The 17,377-nt window shown below is 52.7% G+C and overlaps 6 protein-coding genes across 6 annotated transcripts; all 6 read left to right on the top strand.

Annotated features, from left to right (window-relative positions):
• Window positions 1–1,507: 1,507 nt before the first annotated feature.
• VTN00DRAFT_4408 (uncharacterized protein) lies at window positions 1,508–4,939 on the top strand (the record flags this gene model as incomplete). Its single annotated transcript, XM_069430832.1, has 3 exons — window positions 1,508–3,507; window positions 3,561–4,313; window positions 4,366–4,939. The coding sequence occupies 3 exons, from the start codon at window positions 1,508–1,510 to the stop codon at window positions 4,937–4,939; spliced, it is 3,327 nt and encodes a 1,108-aa protein (XP_069289928.1).
• A 1,240-nt stretch (window positions 4,940–6,179) lies between these two features.
• On the top strand, window positions 6,180–7,615 carry VTN00DRAFT_4407 (uncharacterized protein; the record flags this gene model as incomplete). Its single annotated transcript, XM_069430831.1, has 2 exons — window positions 6,180–6,703; window positions 6,787–7,615. The coding sequence occupies 2 exons, from the start codon at window positions 6,180–6,182 to the stop codon at window positions 7,613–7,615; spliced, it is 1,353 nt and encodes a 450-aa protein (XP_069289927.1).
• An 842-nt stretch (window positions 7,616–8,457) lies between these two features.
• Window positions 8,458–12,119, top strand: VTN00DRAFT_4406 (uncharacterized protein; the record flags this gene model as incomplete). The annotated part of the gene is made up of 5 exons (XM_069430830.1): window positions 8,458–8,494; window positions 8,650–8,724; window positions 8,900–9,121; window positions 9,184–11,964; window positions 12,025–12,119. 5 exons carry the CDS (start codon window positions 8,458–8,460, stop codon window positions 12,117–12,119), a joined length of 3,210 nt encoding a protein of 1,069 aa, XP_069289926.1.
• Window positions 12,120–12,672: 553 nt separating this feature from the next.
• On the top strand, window positions 12,673–13,092 carry VTN00DRAFT_4405 (uncharacterized protein; the record flags this gene model as incomplete). Its single annotated transcript, XM_069430829.1, has 1 exon — window positions 12,673–13,092. The coding sequence occupies one exon, from the start codon at window positions 12,673–12,675 to the stop codon at window positions 13,090–13,092; it is 420 nt and encodes a 139-aa protein (XP_069289925.1).
• Window positions 13,093–13,946: 854 nt separating this feature from the next.
• On the top strand, window positions 13,947–15,419 carry VTN00DRAFT_4404 (uncharacterized protein; the record flags this gene model as incomplete). Its single annotated transcript, XM_069430828.1, has 3 exons — window positions 13,947–14,021; window positions 14,096–14,653; window positions 14,868–15,419. 3 exons carry the CDS (start codon window positions 13,947–13,949, stop codon window positions 15,417–15,419), a joined length of 1,185 nt encoding a protein of 394 aa, XP_069289924.1.
• Window positions 15,420–15,875: 456 nt separating this feature from the next.
• Window positions 15,876–16,715, top strand: VTN00DRAFT_4403 (uncharacterized protein; the record flags this gene model as incomplete). Its single annotated transcript, XM_069430827.1, has 3 exons — window positions 15,876–15,889; window positions 16,094–16,234; window positions 16,325–16,715. 3 exons carry the CDS (start codon window positions 15,876–15,878, stop codon window positions 16,713–16,715), a joined length of 546 nt encoding a protein of 181 aa, XP_069289923.1.
• Window positions 16,716–17,377: the final 662 nt, after the last annotated feature.

Genomic DNA, 17,377 nt, shown 5'->3' with positions numbered 1-17,377 from the left:
TCTGCCTTACCTCTAGCTTGCAGAGCCCCTCCTCACCATGTGCGCCTCCCACAGGCTGTAGACATCCAGAAACGTGAAGAATCACATTAATCGAGGCCTTTTGGCGTGGTGATCCTTGCAGTCTGTCAGCGGCCCGAAAGCGGGTAAGATTGGTATGTATCAGAATGACGCTGCTGGTACGACGGGTACATCCAGGTACATGGGAACAAGGCGGGCGCAGGGCCGAGGGGCGAGTCGCGTGGTGTATCGCCCTGGTACCCGTGACGGGGTTCCGCCAGCGCCCGCGGGCCAGCAGTTACGGGCGTTACCCAGTGATACCCACAGAAGCCCAGCAGCGAGGGAGCGTTAGTCAACTTTGCACCGCGGGCGTTCGGCAACCCAAGAGGACGTATGTGCTAGCTTAACGGGAAACAGAAGACTTTTTACTTGACGGATTCCACAATACTCGCCTTCAACCTCTCCCACCGTCCCTCTCTCTCCAAACACTCTTGCGCACTCCCTTCACTCCCTCGCCGTCTCTCCTCACTGTTCCGTCGCCCGCTGCTGGCGTCTGTGCTGCTGAGGTTAGATTTCCCTTCCGTGCGCCCTCCATCTGCTGATCTCCTTCACACCACACCCTGTTGGAGTGGGACTTGTGTTTGGAGTTATCAATCCTCCCTGCCCATTTCTCCGCGAGCTTCCCTCGACCGCGCGTCTGACTCTCCCCGTCCTACGCTTCTGAAGCGCCTGCGTCTGTGCTGAGACAGTTGCCTGGTCACTGTCGCCACGTGCAAATCGCGCTCTCGCTTTCGCTTCACAAGGGGAAAAGACGTCAGGAACTTTTTTTTTCTGTCAACAACCTAGCGCTCACCCTCCGTGGTAGCTCTAGGTTCTCCCTGTGTGGACTGTCTACAGAAGTCTTGTGCAGCTCCGCTGAGCTCCCCAGCGAGTGAATACTGACCTCACTTGAAGGAATCCCGCGTCAGATTCCAACAAGGTGGGTTGTGTGAAGGCAGCTTCGACTTCCGTCGTCGAGTGCCTTGATTATAGGTGTTGACCAAGCGGTGCCTTCTCATCACCCGTGGGAAAAGAGTACAATCCCCGTTCGATCGGATCTTACATCGCACTTCCCAAACAGCCAATCGGGCGACCTGCGAAAAGACCGGCGAGATACGATAGCCATACCGATGCGATCCGCGTGCTAGCCGATTTTTTTTCTTCTCGAGATACTGGTACGCAGTTCATCTTCGCCAAAGACCAAAGACCATCGTCCTCTGCTTCCGAGCCATCACTTTTAGTGGCCTACAACGAAGTGGGAGATATTCATCGGACGACGACGGGGCCTGCAGTTTGGTGGGGTTGCCAGAGGGCGGAAGTAGTTCTACTTGATTTACGCCGGTGCAAAAGCAGTTGCGGCCGCAGCTGGTGCACACAGTTCTCTGGGACTGTCAAGGGGGACTGTCAGTGCAGTTTAGCTTTCTGGGATTAATCCACCCGGTTACTTTTCCATCTTTGAATACTATCAGTTATGGCGACAATGGCCAGCAAACCAGAGATGCCTACCTTTTCATATGCTCAGGCTGCCAAGGGCATGTCTGCGGCTGCGACGTCGCAACAGCCCGCGAAGTCGACCTCTGCAGACCAGACGAAGGGAGTTTCTCATCCTGACGGGTCGGACACAAACTCCGCCGCTCCAGCGAACCCGGATACATCGTCTTCGCAGACAGAAGTTTCCGTTGATGCCGAGAAGGCGGAATCGAGATCAGATCGGGAATCAGGGTCTACCGTCGTTGGTAATCAGCAGCCTACTACCGCAGGCTCATCTAAAAACGTGATCTCTGGAGCTACTTCTCCCAGCGTTGGGACCGCCTCAACTTCTACGCTGCCGAAGGAGGATGATATCTCGGTTACAGCTAATGGTTCATCCGACTCGACATGGGACAAGCAGTCGCAGGCCTCAGTGCCTGTTGAGAAATCGAACCAGGCGGTAGAGGGGAGCAAGGAGAAGCCTGCTCCGGAAAAGGCTGCACTTCCCAAGGAACTGAAAGCGGCCCCTATTCCCGCAGTGAATGTATGGCAACAGAGGAAAGAGGCACAGGAGGCCAAGGCCAAGGCCAACGCTGCTCTTAAGCCTATTGTTTCACCAGCGAAGGTTGGAGCTGCAAAGTCTACGAGTCCAGCATCCCAGTTCCCCGTGGATGGCCATCAGGATCCGTCAAAGGCTGGTGCCAGGAAGAAGGCTGATGGGGCGCCTGAAGTGAAAGACCGGAAAAAGACAGAAGGAGGTTCGAGAAAAGCTGGTTTCCGCTACAGTCGGCCAACTGAAGCTACTGTTGACTCTGCGGAGTCAACAATTCCGCCGGTCGGAGATGCTGCCTCGTGGCCAACTCCCCAGACCGCCCAAGGCGAGGAGAAACGAAAGGCACAGGAGAAGACCGAAAAGGCTGAAAAGGCCGAGAAGAGCACCACCGGAAGAGCGCATGGGAAGGAGAAGTGGATGCCTGTCCCTTACGTGCCTACTGCTGTCTTCAGCACCCCTCTGCCATCTGCTGCCCGCAGAGGCGGGAGACCTTCCCGAGGTGGAAGAGATGGAGGCCGTGGCGGAGCCCATGGCGCTACTGCTCCTGCTGGAGGAGAGAAGGCTGCTTCTGGACAGACGGCGCAAGCCGCCAAGCAGACGCCCGCTGGTCATAGGGGAAGAAACGAACCTAATGCCGGCCGAGCTAATTCTCTGCCAGCTCAGGCTAGGAGGTCAAATAGCGCTGACGCGGCAGCGTCACCTGAACAGCGCAGGGCCTCCCAGGTTCCAGAGCGTTCCCGTGGCGATGCCCGGGCGAAAGGGGCCGAAGATACTAATGCCAACACCGAGGGTCCTCAGACCAACGGTGGAGAGAACTTTGGACGATATCGTCAGGACTCAAAACCGTTTAACAAGAACAATGAGTCTTTCGCGGCTCAGAAGGGTGACCATCACCCAAGAAATGCCCACCCATCTGGAGAGTCTCACACTGGTGGCCGCTTCAGTTCGAGCCATGAACGTCGTTTCGACAACGGTCCCAAATCTGCAGACTACTACCGTGATTCGGGTTTCCCGAAGGACAGAGGGGACTTCCACAGAGATCGAGACCACCCAAGAGAGCGCGGCGACTCGCGTCCTGAGCGAGGCCGCGGGGGCTACAGGGGCAGAGGTGGCCACTCTTCATACGGCGGCTCTCAAGGTTCACAGTTCCCCAACGCCCAGTTCTCACAACACTCGTTCATACCCCACAAGCCATTCAGCTTCGGTGACCGCCAGCGCTCGCAGCAAGGGCTGCAGAATGGCGCTCAGCCGCATAATGGGGGTCATCGGATGTCTCTACGGTCTCCTTCATTGCCTAATACAGCTCCGATGTATGGCGCTTATCCCATCCCGGCTGACATCAACACCTTGTATGCCTATCCGCCAATGCATCCTGGGCCGATGACTGCGATACCATATCAGCCATATATGGAACCGTTTTCGCTCATGAGCATGATTTCAATGCAGCTGTAAGTATATATGAATCTGTTGTTCTGTAACACGAAAGCTAAAATGAGAACAGGGAGTACTACTTTTCGGTGGACAATCTGTGCAAAGATCTGTTCCTTCGTAAACATATGGATTCGCAGGGTTTCGTTCTCTTGAGTTTTATCGCCAGCTTTAAGCGTATCAAGACTCTTACCGAAGACTTTGATCTTCTTCGTCACGTGTGCCGTCAGCTGAAGAACGTTGAGTATCAGCTTGGTGAGGACGGTGTGGATAGGCTGCGACCGAGAGAGAGGTGGGAACAGTGGGTTCTTAGTATGGAGCAGCGTGATCCGTCGGCGCGGAATGATGGCCCACCACCACCAAAATCTCAGCCGGTCAACGCCGAAAAGCCGGATGAAAACGCAGTGCCGCAAAGCAATGTCGAAGCCATGTCTGCCCCGTACATGGGCCCTAACGGAGCAGTTCAGGACGGTTCTCACGCCGCTCATTACCCTCTACCTAACGGTACAACTGAGCAGCGTTCGACGCTATCTTCTACGGCTCCCGAGTTTCAGCCCTCTTTTGTTCCTTTGACGGCTCAGAATGAGAATACAAATGTAGGAAAACCCAATGATGATAATACCTTCCCGGACGACCAGGTTGAGAATTTGGTAATTGTGGTGCGTAAGCCAGGAATTTCCAGCCCGCCACAACCACATTTTCTCAACGATTCGCCCCGTTCTTTCTCCAACGGAATTGTTGACGGTTGCAGAACAGCGGGCGGGACAGTGACCTCTGAAGACCAATCCTTTCTCCCAGTGAATGGCGGCGCGGCCAATTCGTCTAGGTACGTTGACATGGGTGCTTCTTTTTCTCGAAGTAACTGACAACAGTGGCAGCATGAATGAGAACCGAGTGCGGCAATACGGTAATATGTCAAGCTCACTAGTGACTGGCGAGGCAGTCGATGCCACCGGTCAGATGCCAACATTCTGGGTGAAAGAGAAAGATACCCCCATTGAAATCCTTCCTTCCGACCTTGTTCATGAATCTTATAACACATTCCGGAAACGGGCTCTAGAAAAACGAAATTCGTCGACGGCTAACGACGGCGATCGTGATATGGATGTTCTCTACCAATTCTGGTCGCATTTCTTGGTCCAAAATTTCAATGCAAAAATGTACAATGAATTTAGACGTCTAGCGTTCGATGATTTTTCTGCACGAGATGCCACAAACGGACTCAACAGCCTTATTCAGTTCTACGACGCCTGGTTGTCTAGCAACAAGATCATGCCTGATGAGGTTGCCAAAGATCTTGTTAATCTTGTCAAGATGGAACCCAGGAATGATGGACGCCTCGCGTTTCATAAGCTTCGCTCAGCCTGGCGGAATCGAGCTTTCAACCTCAAGAACCGCAAAAAGATCGATCGTGTTCTCGACGACAGTCTGAGAGCTGAGCTGGAAAAGTGATCCCCTCGAATGGTTTTAGTTTGTTCGTCAGTTATGACCTGCATCCTTTTCTTTTTTTGAACTTTGCATCTACCTTTGTCCGGTCGTCGAATAAAATTCGCACAAAGCAACGGATTGCGATGTTCGCAGATTCGGAGCGTCGATTTTTTTTCTTCTTTGTCTCCTTTTTTTATTACATTTCAGGGGGGAGGTTCAAAGTTCCTGGCGTCCGGGCATGATTTACGGGGCAGTATCTCCCACTTTGACGCTTGCTTATGCGGTGCACCGGGCCAAAAAAAAGCTTTCCACGACGATAGAGATCTTTTCTGTTTCTTCCACCCGGTGATTCGCTACTATGTCTTTTTTGTTCAGAACTTCCTTAGCAAGCATAAGCATGAAAGAAAAAAAAGCTCAAGCGGGGACCCGATTCACTTCAGAAAAGCCAAAATTATTGTGTTACAATATGGATTTTTACAAGACGGAATTAGTCGGGCAGATTGCCTTCATTTTTTTCACTTCAAACATTCGTGGCTCAACATGATGTCCATGGCTTATTTTTCTCTCTACCTTTCCCTCGACATGTCTTCTATCAACGAGTCTTCAGGTTTTGCATAGCACGACTATTTCATTTCTCTATTCTGTTCTGCCATGTGAACCGCTGAGGTGCATGCATTTCATGGGGAACTGTTCGTCTTATGGGGATGGATAATGGTGACCAGCTACTCGCTACCTCTGGTTCCTAGTTTCTTGATCATCTACCTCCCCTCAATTCATATTCTATGTTACATCGGTACCAATGGTGTTTGAATGGATTGTCAGGCATAGGGCGGCAGCAAGGGTGATTCATGGTAGCCATTTCCTGTTCTCATTCCCTTGTTGTCTTGTATGAATGTTTCTGTTTCCTGGGTATCATTACGCCTAGTTCGTATAACATTCCAAAACTAACTGCATTGTTATCACGACGACTCATATTCCCTAGCATTCTTTTGACACAGCCCTACGTACACGTAGTAAATCCACGTAGTAAATCCACGGATAAGATAAGTCTCCTGAAGTAACCGTTGTGGTGGAACTGGGTAAGTTGAAGGATTAACATTGTTCCGTCTCCGTCTCCGTCTCCGAAGAGCGATAGCGGCGAATGACGCCGGTGAGAAACACCAGCTCCACGCTCGTCTCCAACTTCCTACTTGGTGCTTGGCCTCACCACCGTCTGGCCTGTCATTCTTTGCATTTTAGACCCCCAGCACACATTGCATTCAACATGGAGGCGGCCTCCAGGTCAACCCTGAGGCAGCTACGGTCTTCGAACAACGCCTCAAGACTGCTCCTTCAGACTACCGGAAGTGCGAATATCAACAACTTCGTGCTCTCCTCCACAGCCACCGCCCGAGGTCTGAACCGCATCCGACGAAGAAACATTAGCTCCTCCCGCCGGGACCTTGCCCCGGATTCTTCCCTTCTCGGTTTCGCGTCCGGTGGCTCCTCCTCCTCCGGGAATGTTCCCACCACCTACTTCTCGAACCGCTCCTCCCTCCCCGCAAACACGATCATCCGCTTTGTACCGCAGCAGACAGCATGGATTGTGGAGCGTATGGGCAAGTTCCACCGGATCCTCGAGCCCGGTTTGGCGATCCTGATCCCATTTATCGACCGGATTGCCTATGTCAAGAGCTTAAAGGAGTCTGCCATTGAGATTCCGAGTCAGAACGCCATTACGGCGGATAACGTGACGCTGGAACTGGATGGAGTACTGTACACGAGGGTTTTTGATGCGTACAAGGCTAGGTGAGTCTATTTCACTTCATGTCATCACTCAACTGATCTGAGGGCAATTTGAGAACGAGCTGACAGGAACTAAAATTACTTAGCTACGGGGTCGAGGACGCTGAATATGCTATCTCCCAGCTCGCGCAGACTACCATGCGTTCAGAAATCGGTCAGCTCACTCTGGACCATGTGCTGAAAGAGCGGGCAACGTTGAACACCAACATCACTCAGGCCATCAACGAGGCAGCGCAAGACTGGGGTGTCGTCTGCTTGCGGTATGAGATCAGGGATATCCATGCTCCCGAGGGTGTTGTGGCCGCGATGCACCGCCAGGTCACCGCGGAGCGGTCGAAGCGCGCAGAGATCCTGGACTCTGAGGGCCAGCGACAGAGCGCGATAAACATTGCCGAAGGTCGCAAGCAGTCCGTGATCCTCGCCTCTGAAGCCCTGCGGGCTGAACAGATCAACCGAGCTGCTGGTGAAGCCGAGGCAATCCTGCTTAAGGCTCAGGCTACGGCAAAGGGAATTGAGGCCGTTGCCAAGGCCATCAGAGATGGTCAGGAGAATGCCCATGGTGCTGTTAGCCTCAGTGTCGCGGAGAAATACGTCGAAGCGTTTGGCAACCTGGCGCGTGAAGGCACTGCTGTGGTGGTTCCTGGAAACGTTGGTGACATGGGCCAGATGATTGCAAGTGCGATGGCGGTCTATGGAAAGGTCAGTGAGAGCCAGGCTAGGTCCATGGCGGCGAAGGCGCTTGGAGTCCAGCAGCCATCGGAGGAACCCGTTCGCAAGAACAAGCAGGAGCAGGACTACGAGAACGAGTTTGAGAGTGAGCAGGAGGCTTCTGAAACCGAGCCAGGAGTCGAGCAGGGCGATGTCGCCAAAAGTGTCCTGGACGGTTTCGAGAAGACCAGCCAACACAAAAGATGATGGATGAGGGCTGCTATTTTTCGTATTATTTTTCGGCCTTGTTCTCATTCCCTGCCCAGAGTTCTTTTGTGGCATTTTTTTCTATTTACTGAGTTGTATCCGACTCAGATTCTTTACGTCTGTTTAACTACCACCAACCACTCATGTCTCTTAGCATCTTACTGGGAGTCAGGTTATGAGCAGTGTTCTGGGGGTTTACTTGGAGCTCCAAGAGCGTTGATGGTGTATGCTATTAAAATGATGCGAGTCTTTTTGAGGTGTAACTTATGTATATAGAGCGACCATCGACTACGACGGATATTGAAAGAAAAAAAAAAGTAAATCATCACTCCGACTGGTGTAATTCAACTGAGAGAAAAAAAGATGGTTAGTTCCTAACAAGTGCTGGGCCTGAAATTTGAGGTCCGGAGCGTTCATCCTCTATCAAAACCAGGAGCGTTTACTTAGCAGCGCTACCGGCCTGGCCAGCTGCTACGAGAGGGAGCTCGGACCACCCGCTCCCGCGCCGCCAGACCTGGAGAGATCGCGACTTTTTGAAAGCCAAGGTTGACAGCCCGTTGCGCGCCGCCCTTGATTCTCGACCTTCCGGAATTCCCATCGTCGGACAGCGCCTTGGCTCCCTACCCCCAGTACCCTTTTTTTTTTCTTTTTCCTTTGTCACTTTGACCGGACGGGGCGTGTGACGCGGACGGTTCTGCGATGCTCGAACTAAGCTCCTCGTCCTCCACGTCAACCACTCATTGATCGATCGAGAACGAGTTTGAAGCCGCGCAGAAAAGGGAAAAGCTCGAGCAGAGGGAGAACTAGGTCTCTCCCCTCCAACGACACAACCGTCTGTCGCGATGCATATCATCAAGCCGGTCTGGCTTACGCATGGAGGTATTTATTTATTTGCTGAATCCGATAGACAAATATGGGGAGAGCTTCTCGACGTTTGGGGCGGCGATCGCGCCTTTTAACGAGGAGCTTTTTGTAATGGATGGATGGATCGTTCTCTTGCTAACACGCGGGCCTCCCCCCGTCATTTTCTACAGGTGAACGAAAGGACTTCGAGGTTTACAGTTGCGATGTCTCCCCTGATGGAACTCGACTCGTTACTGCTGCCGGAGGTGAGCCCGATTGCGATTCTTTTCCCTGAGCTGCCCTTTTCGATCTCCGTTCTTTGTACATGCCCTCCGGAAGATGGACCACTCCATACGGCCTTGGGATCTTTCTTTTTCCCTTCGAACTCTTACTTCCACGACATCAATATATGAGAATGGCTTCTGATAATTGTACGTTCAGATGGATACGTGCGGATATGGTCTACGGAGGCCATCTACAACGCAGCGGACCCTGCGTCCGCCGGAAAACCCAAGCAGCTCGCCTCGATGAGCAACCACTCAGGGACTATCCACGCCGTTCGCTTCTCGCCAAACGGAAAATACCTTGCTTCAGGGGCGGATGATAAAATTGTGTGTATCTATACGTTGGAGGCGAATGCTCCGTCTCATGCGTCGACATTCGGTACGTCGGGATTGCGATCGCTAGGTAGAACAGGAGCTGACGTTTGGGGTTCTTTGGTCTAGGAACGAATGAAGCACCGCCCGTCGAGAGCTGGCGCACCATAAGAAGGCTGATAGGACATGACAACGATGTGCAGGATCTGGGATGGTCCTATGATTCTTCGATCTTGGTCTCTGTCGGCTTGGATTCGAAGGTCGTGGTCTGGTCTGGACATACATTTGAGAAGTTGAAGACGCTATCGAACCACCAGAGTCATGTCAAGGGAATCACGTTCGACCCGGCCAACAAGTACTTTGCTACCGCGAGCGACGATCGGACTGTCCGAATCTTTCGCTTCACGTCGCCGGCCCCGAACTCGACCGCCCACGATCAGATGAACAACTTCGTCCTAGAGCAGACGATTTCCGCTCCATTCGTCAGTTCGCCGTTGACTGCCTATTTCCGAAGATGTTCCTGGTCGCCAGACGGCATGCATGTTGCCGCTGCAAATGCGGTCAATGGGCCTGTAAGCTCCGTCGCGATCATCAACCGTGGCTCCTGGGATGGCGATATCAACCTCATCGGACATGAAGCTCCAGTCGAAGTGTGCGCTTTCTCTCCACGGCTGTATTCCTCCCAACCGCTCAATAAACCGGCGGTGGACAGCCAAGGACATGCTATGCAGAACCTCGTCACTGTCATTGCGTGTGCTGGAGGGGATAAATCACTGAGTGTTTGGATCACCAGCAACCCGAGGCCCATTGTCGTTACCCAGGACATTGCTGCGAAGTCAATCTCTGATCTTGCATGGAGCCCCGATGGAAAGTGCCTTTTCGCAACCGCCCTGGATGGGACAATCCTCGCGGTCAAGTTCGAGGACGCAGAGCTCGGGTACCCAATGGCGATGGAGGAAAATGAGAAGTCGCTTACAAAATTCGGTACAAACAGAAGAGGCGCTGGCATTGCTGAGACTACGGATGGATTATTGCTCGAGGAGAAAAGCAAGGCTGGCGAGATCAAAGGTGTAGAAGGCAGAATGGGTGCCTTGATGGGCGATGGCCATGCTACTACACCGGAACAGGGCGTTAACGGAGCTGCCGGTGCACCGCATCCCCCGAACGGCACGACTCCTGCTCCAGGTCCATCCCCGGCTGCGGCAGCAGATGCGCAGAAGCCCCAGCCAAATGGCACCGCAGCTGGTGCGGCACCAGAGCCAGAGAAAGAGAAGCCTGACAAGCCAGACCCTTATCAGGCCAAGTTGGAGAGATTGAAGCAACGCCCAACTTATACCAAGGATGGCAAAAAGCGCATTGCACCCCTTCTGGTCTCCGGGGCGGGCGCTGCAGAGTCGTCGCTTCCTCAGGCTAGACTTATGGCAGCGAACGTTAACCAAGCGAAGCCTGATGCACCACAGTCCATCCTAGATCTCTCGAAGCCGTTTGACGGGCTCCCAAAGGGGGGTCTCACTTCATTGTTGTTTGGGAACAAGCGCAAGCTTGCACAGTTGGAGGGCGACGAGGATGGCCACGTGGAGAAGCGCGTAGCCTTAGCAAGTCAGAATGGAGCTACCCCGATTCTTGCCAATACACCAGAGGGTCTGCTGCCCGCACAGCCGCAACCACCTGTGACTGGACAGCAGCCTACTCCGGAGTTCATACGGCCCGCTGTGACAAATCCTTGCATGATGATCAGCCAGCTTCGATTGGCAGTGCCAAAGGTCCGCAACCAGATACTACATGCACTTGATCCGAATGGGAATCCCACGGAGCCACCAAGCGCATCCAACGATTCAAACAAATCCAGAGTAGACGTTGTCTTCGAGGCCCGCAATCCGCCGCCTGGTACTGTTACCGGAAGAGCGGCCGATCGAGAACCAGTCCGCATCACGCTGACCAGGGGTGACCAGCCTTTGTGGCAGGATTTCCTCCCAAGGACTGTGCTTCTTGTGACTGGAAATCAGGGTATGTGGGCTGCAGCTTGCGAAGACGGGTCGGTCTATATCTGGACCCCTGCGGGCCGCCGACTTGTCAGTGCTCTGGTGCTCGAAGCCCAGCCTGTCATACTTGAATCCAACGGCCCATGGATACTATGTATATCCGCTGTGGGTATGTGCTATGTCTGGAACGTTCAAACTCTTTCTTCACCTCATCCCCCTGTCTCTCTTCAGCCCGTCTTGGACGCAGCTATACATACCCAAACAGCGCATCCTACTCCAGCTCCTGCAATTACCCATGCTCGTCTGAATTCTGAAGGCCGGATAGTCGTGGCCCTGTCAAATGGCGAAGGCTATTCATACTCCCCAGCCATGTACACATGGCAACGGATTTCAGAAGCATGGTGGGCCGTCGGCAGCCAGTACTGGAATACGACTGATGCTTCAGTTGGCAATCTTCAGGCATTGCGTACGCAGCCGGATAACGACCCGAAGAAGGCAGTTTCTGCCGGTATCATCCCGTTCTTGGAGCGCAATACCACGAATGAAACTCTCCTCCGTGGACGAGCATACTTCTTGCAGCGGCTCATCAAGGTCTTGTTGTCCCGCGAGGGCTACGAGAGCTTCGAATCCAGCGTCTCTATTGCTCACCTCGAGAATCGTGTCGCTGCGGCACTATCCTTGGGGGCCAAGGAAGAGTTCAGATTATATCTTAATATGTATGCCAAACGTATAGGAGCGGAAGGGCTGAAGATGAAGGTTGAGGAATTACTGAAGGGTCTGTTGGGCGGCATCTTTGATGAAGGTGAAGAAGGTCCAGTGCGAAGATTGCCGGCAAATGGAAAAGAAGTCAGGAACTGGCAGGGGGATTCTGACACTCTCTGTGGCTGGCCACGAGAGGTGTTGTTGAAAGAAGTCATTCTGGCTCTTGGTAAGTTGTGTCCCTCTCCATATTAATTTAGTCGATATCTCGTTTCTAACCCATCACCAGGAAAACACCGGGATCTTCAGCGGGTCACTGTTCCCTATGCGAAATTGCTGGGAGTAGTCGACGATCTGGACCAGGAAGATGCAATGGAGACATAGAGGTGTATTTCATTTTCCGGCGTTTATTGGGCGAATAGGGTTGAGGGAAGGAAAGATGTTTGCTGCAGTATGGGATGAGCGGCAGTCATTCAGTGACCGTAGGTTTGGATGTTTTCTCATTTCTCCATCTACTTTCTATCCGTCAACATACATATTGCCTTTTGTTCTTGGGCGTGTCCTTTAATGGTGGGTGGCCATCTGCTGGCAAGTTCTCTTGGTCTTTTGCTTGATTGTCTAAATTCGCGAGCTTTGAGATCGCAATTCTCCTGTATTAAATGTAACAACAATGAACTTGATGGGCTAAACTGTCCATGGAAATATGTTTCACCTGTTCACCGACAAACATGGCCTTAGCGGATTTTCAAACAGCCTTTCAGTGAATAGGCAACCAAACGGAGACATCCGACAATGCGAGCAGACACAACTTCACACAACCTGGGTTATAAAAGGGCCAGGGATGTAAACAGCTGTCCATCATTCCACATCCTGAACCCACACCAGCCAACCACCATTCGAAACGGGAAAGGGAGCACCTACAACTTGACTACTCAAAATGGAAAACATGTTGTCGGTGAGGCACCAGGTCCAGCGCTGGGTTGTCTGTCAGTTACAGAATCTCGGTATCCCAACCGGGTTTCTAGAAGCACGCTGGCCAACTCTGAACGATGGAACTCCCTTTCCTAAAGAATGGATGTTCTGGAATGCTGCTTCTTCCTCCCAAGGAGAAGGCAACGCTGATGATTCCGAGCTCCGGATTCATAACCCTGAGAGCGGCATCTCGGAGTCCGGACTAATGAGCCCATTGTTGGAGGCTCAGGTGCCAACGGCTCATCAGCATCAGCGGCAGCGTACCAAGAAGCTCAAGTTTGGGATGGCTGTGTGTGGGGTTCTCTTGGGCATGCTTCTTGTCTGGTTCCTGATGACAACTGTGGTATCTGGGGCCAAGGGAAGCAATCATTTGCGGGAATACTAAACGTGATGGCTTTAATTGTATGTAGCTCTCTCTCTCTTCTCCCCCATATGATATGATAGCTACCTGCAGCATGAAGATACAGAGCTAACAGACGGAAAAAGGCAAAGCGCATCTAGATCCTGAAAGATGCCCACCACTATGCCTGTGAACCGACTGCCATTGACTTCGATCGGTTTGTCCGAGACAAGCAAGGACAGACAACCTCACCGAATACCTACATTGACAGTCTTTGGGAGACAAGTGACTGAAGGATAAGGCAAGAAAGCTGTCCGGGGGGATGGATATCATGACCAGCTCTGGTGGATATGGATGCGGTAATGGTCAAATTGGGTAATTGCTATGGTGTACTGCAGGACATGGAGTTCTAGAGGTTTCCAAACGGGTCACATGTACAATGATATGAAAGCCAGTCAGTTGCTACGAAGTACAGACACAGGTACAGATAGACAAGTCATCCATGCTGTAGGGCACGGTGGAGGCGTTAGGGCACGGGGGTCACGTGTGGCGAGGGGAAAACCGCGGGCGGCGCGCTTCCACCCACCAACCAACTTTCTCTCGCACATCTCTCGCAAACAACAACCAAAACCCCTCCCGAGGCTGCCCTCGCACCGCCGCCTCCCCCCCGCCACTCTTTTGCTTTTTAAAGCTGGCCCAGTGTGGCCACCGTCACCACGTCTCCCCTCCAGCTCTCCGCTCTTTTCTTCCTTTCTCTCCCCCTCCGCTTTGAACGTTCTGCAGCTGGTCCTGCTTTTGCCTCGCACCTGAAACACTGCAGCAAGCAGACCGCTCTCCCTCTTCTCTCCTCTCCGTTCCTTGTCTGCCGTACCTATTCCAGCAAGAAGAAGAGCAAGAAGATGCCTCCCAAGAAGGTCGTCAAGGAGGAGAAGGTCCTTCTCGGTCGCCCGGGAAACAACCTGAAGAGCGGTATCGTATGTGAGACTTGTCCCCTCCCTTTTTCCGTGTCGATTCTTTTTGCAATGGCATTTACTGACTTTTTTTCCAGGTCGGTCTTGCAAACGTCGGCAAGTCGACGCTCTTCCAGGCCATCACCAAGTGCTCGCTCGGTAACCCGGCCAACTTTCCCTATGCCACCATCGAACCAGAGGAAGCCCGTGTCATCGTCCCCGACGCACGATACGACTGGCTTTGCGAGCACTACAAGCCCAAGTCGCAGGTCCCCGCTAACCTGACCGTGTACGACATTGCCGGTCTGACCCGCGGTGCCTCGACCGGTGCCGGTCTGGGTAATGCCTTCTTGTCCCACATCCGCGCCGTCGACGCCATCTTCCAGGTCGTCCGGTGCTTCGATGACGCTGAGATCATCCACGTCGAGGGTGACGTTGACCCCGTGCGGGACCTGAACATCATCAGCGAGGAGCTGCGCATCAAGGATATCGAGTTCGTCGAGAAGGCGCTCGAGAACCTGCAGAAGCAGACCAAGAGAGGAGGACAGACGCTGGAGATGAAGAAGCTGAGGGAGGAAGAGGCCACCGTGCAGAAGGTCCTGGAGTGGCTGAAGGACGGAAAGGACGTCCGAAAGGGTGACTGGAACCCTAAGGAGGTACGTATACACAATCTTTCACCTACCCCTGTTGCATTATGATGAACAAGAGCAATTGCTCGATATAATCCCAGCTCGTCGAATGGCCTCGTTTAATCTCACGTTGAGGTCATATTGAGATAAAGTCCAACCCTGATTCTTGCAACTACATTATTGCCCGCATCGCTCACCCACGCTGTTTGGGGAATCGTGTGCTGACAACCTTGTTCAACAGGTTGAGGTCATCAACCCTCTCTTCCTGCTGACGGCTAAGCCCGTTGTCTACCTCGTTAACCTCAGCGAGAGAGATTACATCCGCCAGAAGAACAAGTACCTCCCCAAAGTTGCCGAGTGGATCAAGGAGCACTCCGCAGGCGACCCTGTCATCCCCATCTCCGTCTCATTCGAAGAGCGGTTGACTCGCTTCCCGAGCGACGCTGAGGCGGAGGAGGAGTGCAAGAGGCTGGGCACCAAGTCGGCCCTGCCAAAGGTCATCGTGACTATGCGTCAGGCCCTGAACCTGGGCAGCTTCTTCACCACCGGTTCGGACGAGGTCCGGCAATGGACCATCCGTAAGGGCACCAAGGCGCCTCAAGCGGCTGGTGTCATCCACTCAGACTTTGAGAAGACCTTCATTCAGGCCATCGTCTTCAACTTCGAGACTCTCAAGGAGTACGGGGATGAAGCGGCCGTGAAGGCTGCCGGTAAGGTCATGACTAAGGGCAAGGACTACGTCGTCGAGGATGGAGATATTCTCCTGATCAAGGCCGGTGCGGCCAAGTCTTAATTATGTGCCAGTTTTACGATTTATGTTTTCTGGCTCATTTTACTGCTTTCCTCCGTTGCGTCCGGTTGGCAATGCAGTATGGACATTTCGTCGTAATTAATGTCATCTACGAATGAGATACGACATGTGGTGTTTTTTGTATTGTAGATACCTATTCCATAGATCTTAATGCTATGGCTGTTTGCTGGAATTTACATACCTGAGGCATTTAGTTTGTGTTATTCCTACCGTATGTAGCACGTGCAAGCCCTAGCCCTTCCCCGCGTCGACCGCGTGCTGCCCGCGCAGTCCGTCGGAGCGGAGGCAAGAATCGCCGAGTCGCAGCAGCAGCTCTTGATCCGCGGTGCGGCGTACTGTAGAGTTGGAGCACCTTTGATACCCAAACACCTTGTTATCTATTCCTTTTGCGTCTCCCCAGTTCAGATCCCGGAGAGCTCATAGAAGCAGGTAGTCAGAATGTTTAAGAAAGAGTTAGTATCTTGTCACATCTTTTCCCCTTTCATTTTGCTTGCTGTTACCCCGCCTTCATCAAATCAAACTACCCCTCTATCAATCAAGCTTGTCTTGAACTTCAATGCCCTCAGTGATATACCCTGGATGTTGCTGCATCTACTGTTACCCATGGAAAGTATAAAAAAAAGCTAACGCCCCGCGATTTGCAAAATGGGAAACAGGATAGCACCCTCCCCCCGCTCCAAGGTCAAATCCTCCGTCCAGCGCGGCCTCCGCGCCAAATTCGTCGAGACCTACCCGGGCTTCGAGCCCTACATCGATGAGATCCTGCCCAAGAAGGCCCAGCTCGAGGCTGTGAAGCTGTACGTCCTGCTCCCCTTCTCCATCCTACATTCCTTTTTTCAGCCTCCGGCTGATATATATATCTTCCCTTTGTTGGTATATATATATAGGCCCGACCGAGCAACCCTCTACACAATCGACACCAACCCCCTCTTCTACCAACCCCACGACGGGCCCCCAATCCCACACCTGCGTCTCCTCCACGCCTTCCCCAACGCCCTCCCCACCGTGGGCATCGACCGCGGCGCGATCCGCTTCGTCCTCTCCGGCGCGGCGCTCATGGCGCCCGGTCTCACGTCCCCCGGTGGGAGACTGCCCGACGCGGAGCACAAGCTCGAGGCAGGACAGGTGGTGGCCGTGACGGCGGAGGGGAAGGAGGAGATTTGTCTCGTGGGTCCGTTGAAGATGGGCACCGAGGAGATGAAGCAGAAGGGGAAGGGGGTGGTTATGGATGAGGGGCATTATCTGGGGGATGGGTTGTGGAGGATGCATTTGGAGTGAAATTTTGTTCCGATCGATCGACTGATCGACTCTTTCGTTGATGAAGTCGAGGTTGGAATCCAGTTGATTGGATGAGGGCCTGAGGGGATATACACCGGGCACGCCGCAGTTGTGCTTTGTTTCCGCCTTTTGAAGGGGGAAAGGAAACATGTAATTTGTCCCATGATGGAGAAACGATTCCGGTGGCTTTGGACCTAGCGCGACTTACTGAGCTGGAGAGTAGCTCGCTGGGGATTCACAAAGGGGTCATGGTGGCACTGAATTCTATTCCGCTATAAGGGCGTTGGAATGTCTGAAAACGGGTTGGGGGGTGGGAAGAAGTCATCTTTGATGGACAGAGCATATATTGCAGAAAATGGGTTCATCGTGAAACATCGAATAGACATGAGCTCGGTAATGCGACTGTAACGACTTCAAAAGACGAGTGGTCATTAAAATCAGAGGAACGTGGAAAGTTACATGTACAAGAAAGCCATATTTTAAGATCACGAGATTAAGGGATAACAAGTAACAAACAAGCATTAGAGACGAAAACGGGATGGCAACAATCCGCCTATACACCTAATCTACCCAAAAAGTGGTAATAGTAATAGTACATTAGAAAAAGAGCCATGTCTCCCAGGAGACTTAAGCCAATACGCCATATATAGATTTCTGCTATA

This window comes from Thermoascus crustaceus, assembly GCF_041956765.1.
Source record: "Thermoascus crustaceus strain CBS 181.67 unplaced genomic scaffold VTN00scaffold_2, whole genome shotgun sequence".
Lineage (NCBI taxonomy): Eukaryota > Fungi > Ascomycota > Eurotiomycetes > Eurotiales > Thermoascaceae > Thermoascus > Thermoascus crustaceus.
Note: the sequence above shows the minus strand (reverse complement) of the source record. Positions and strands in the feature narration are given on the sequence as shown.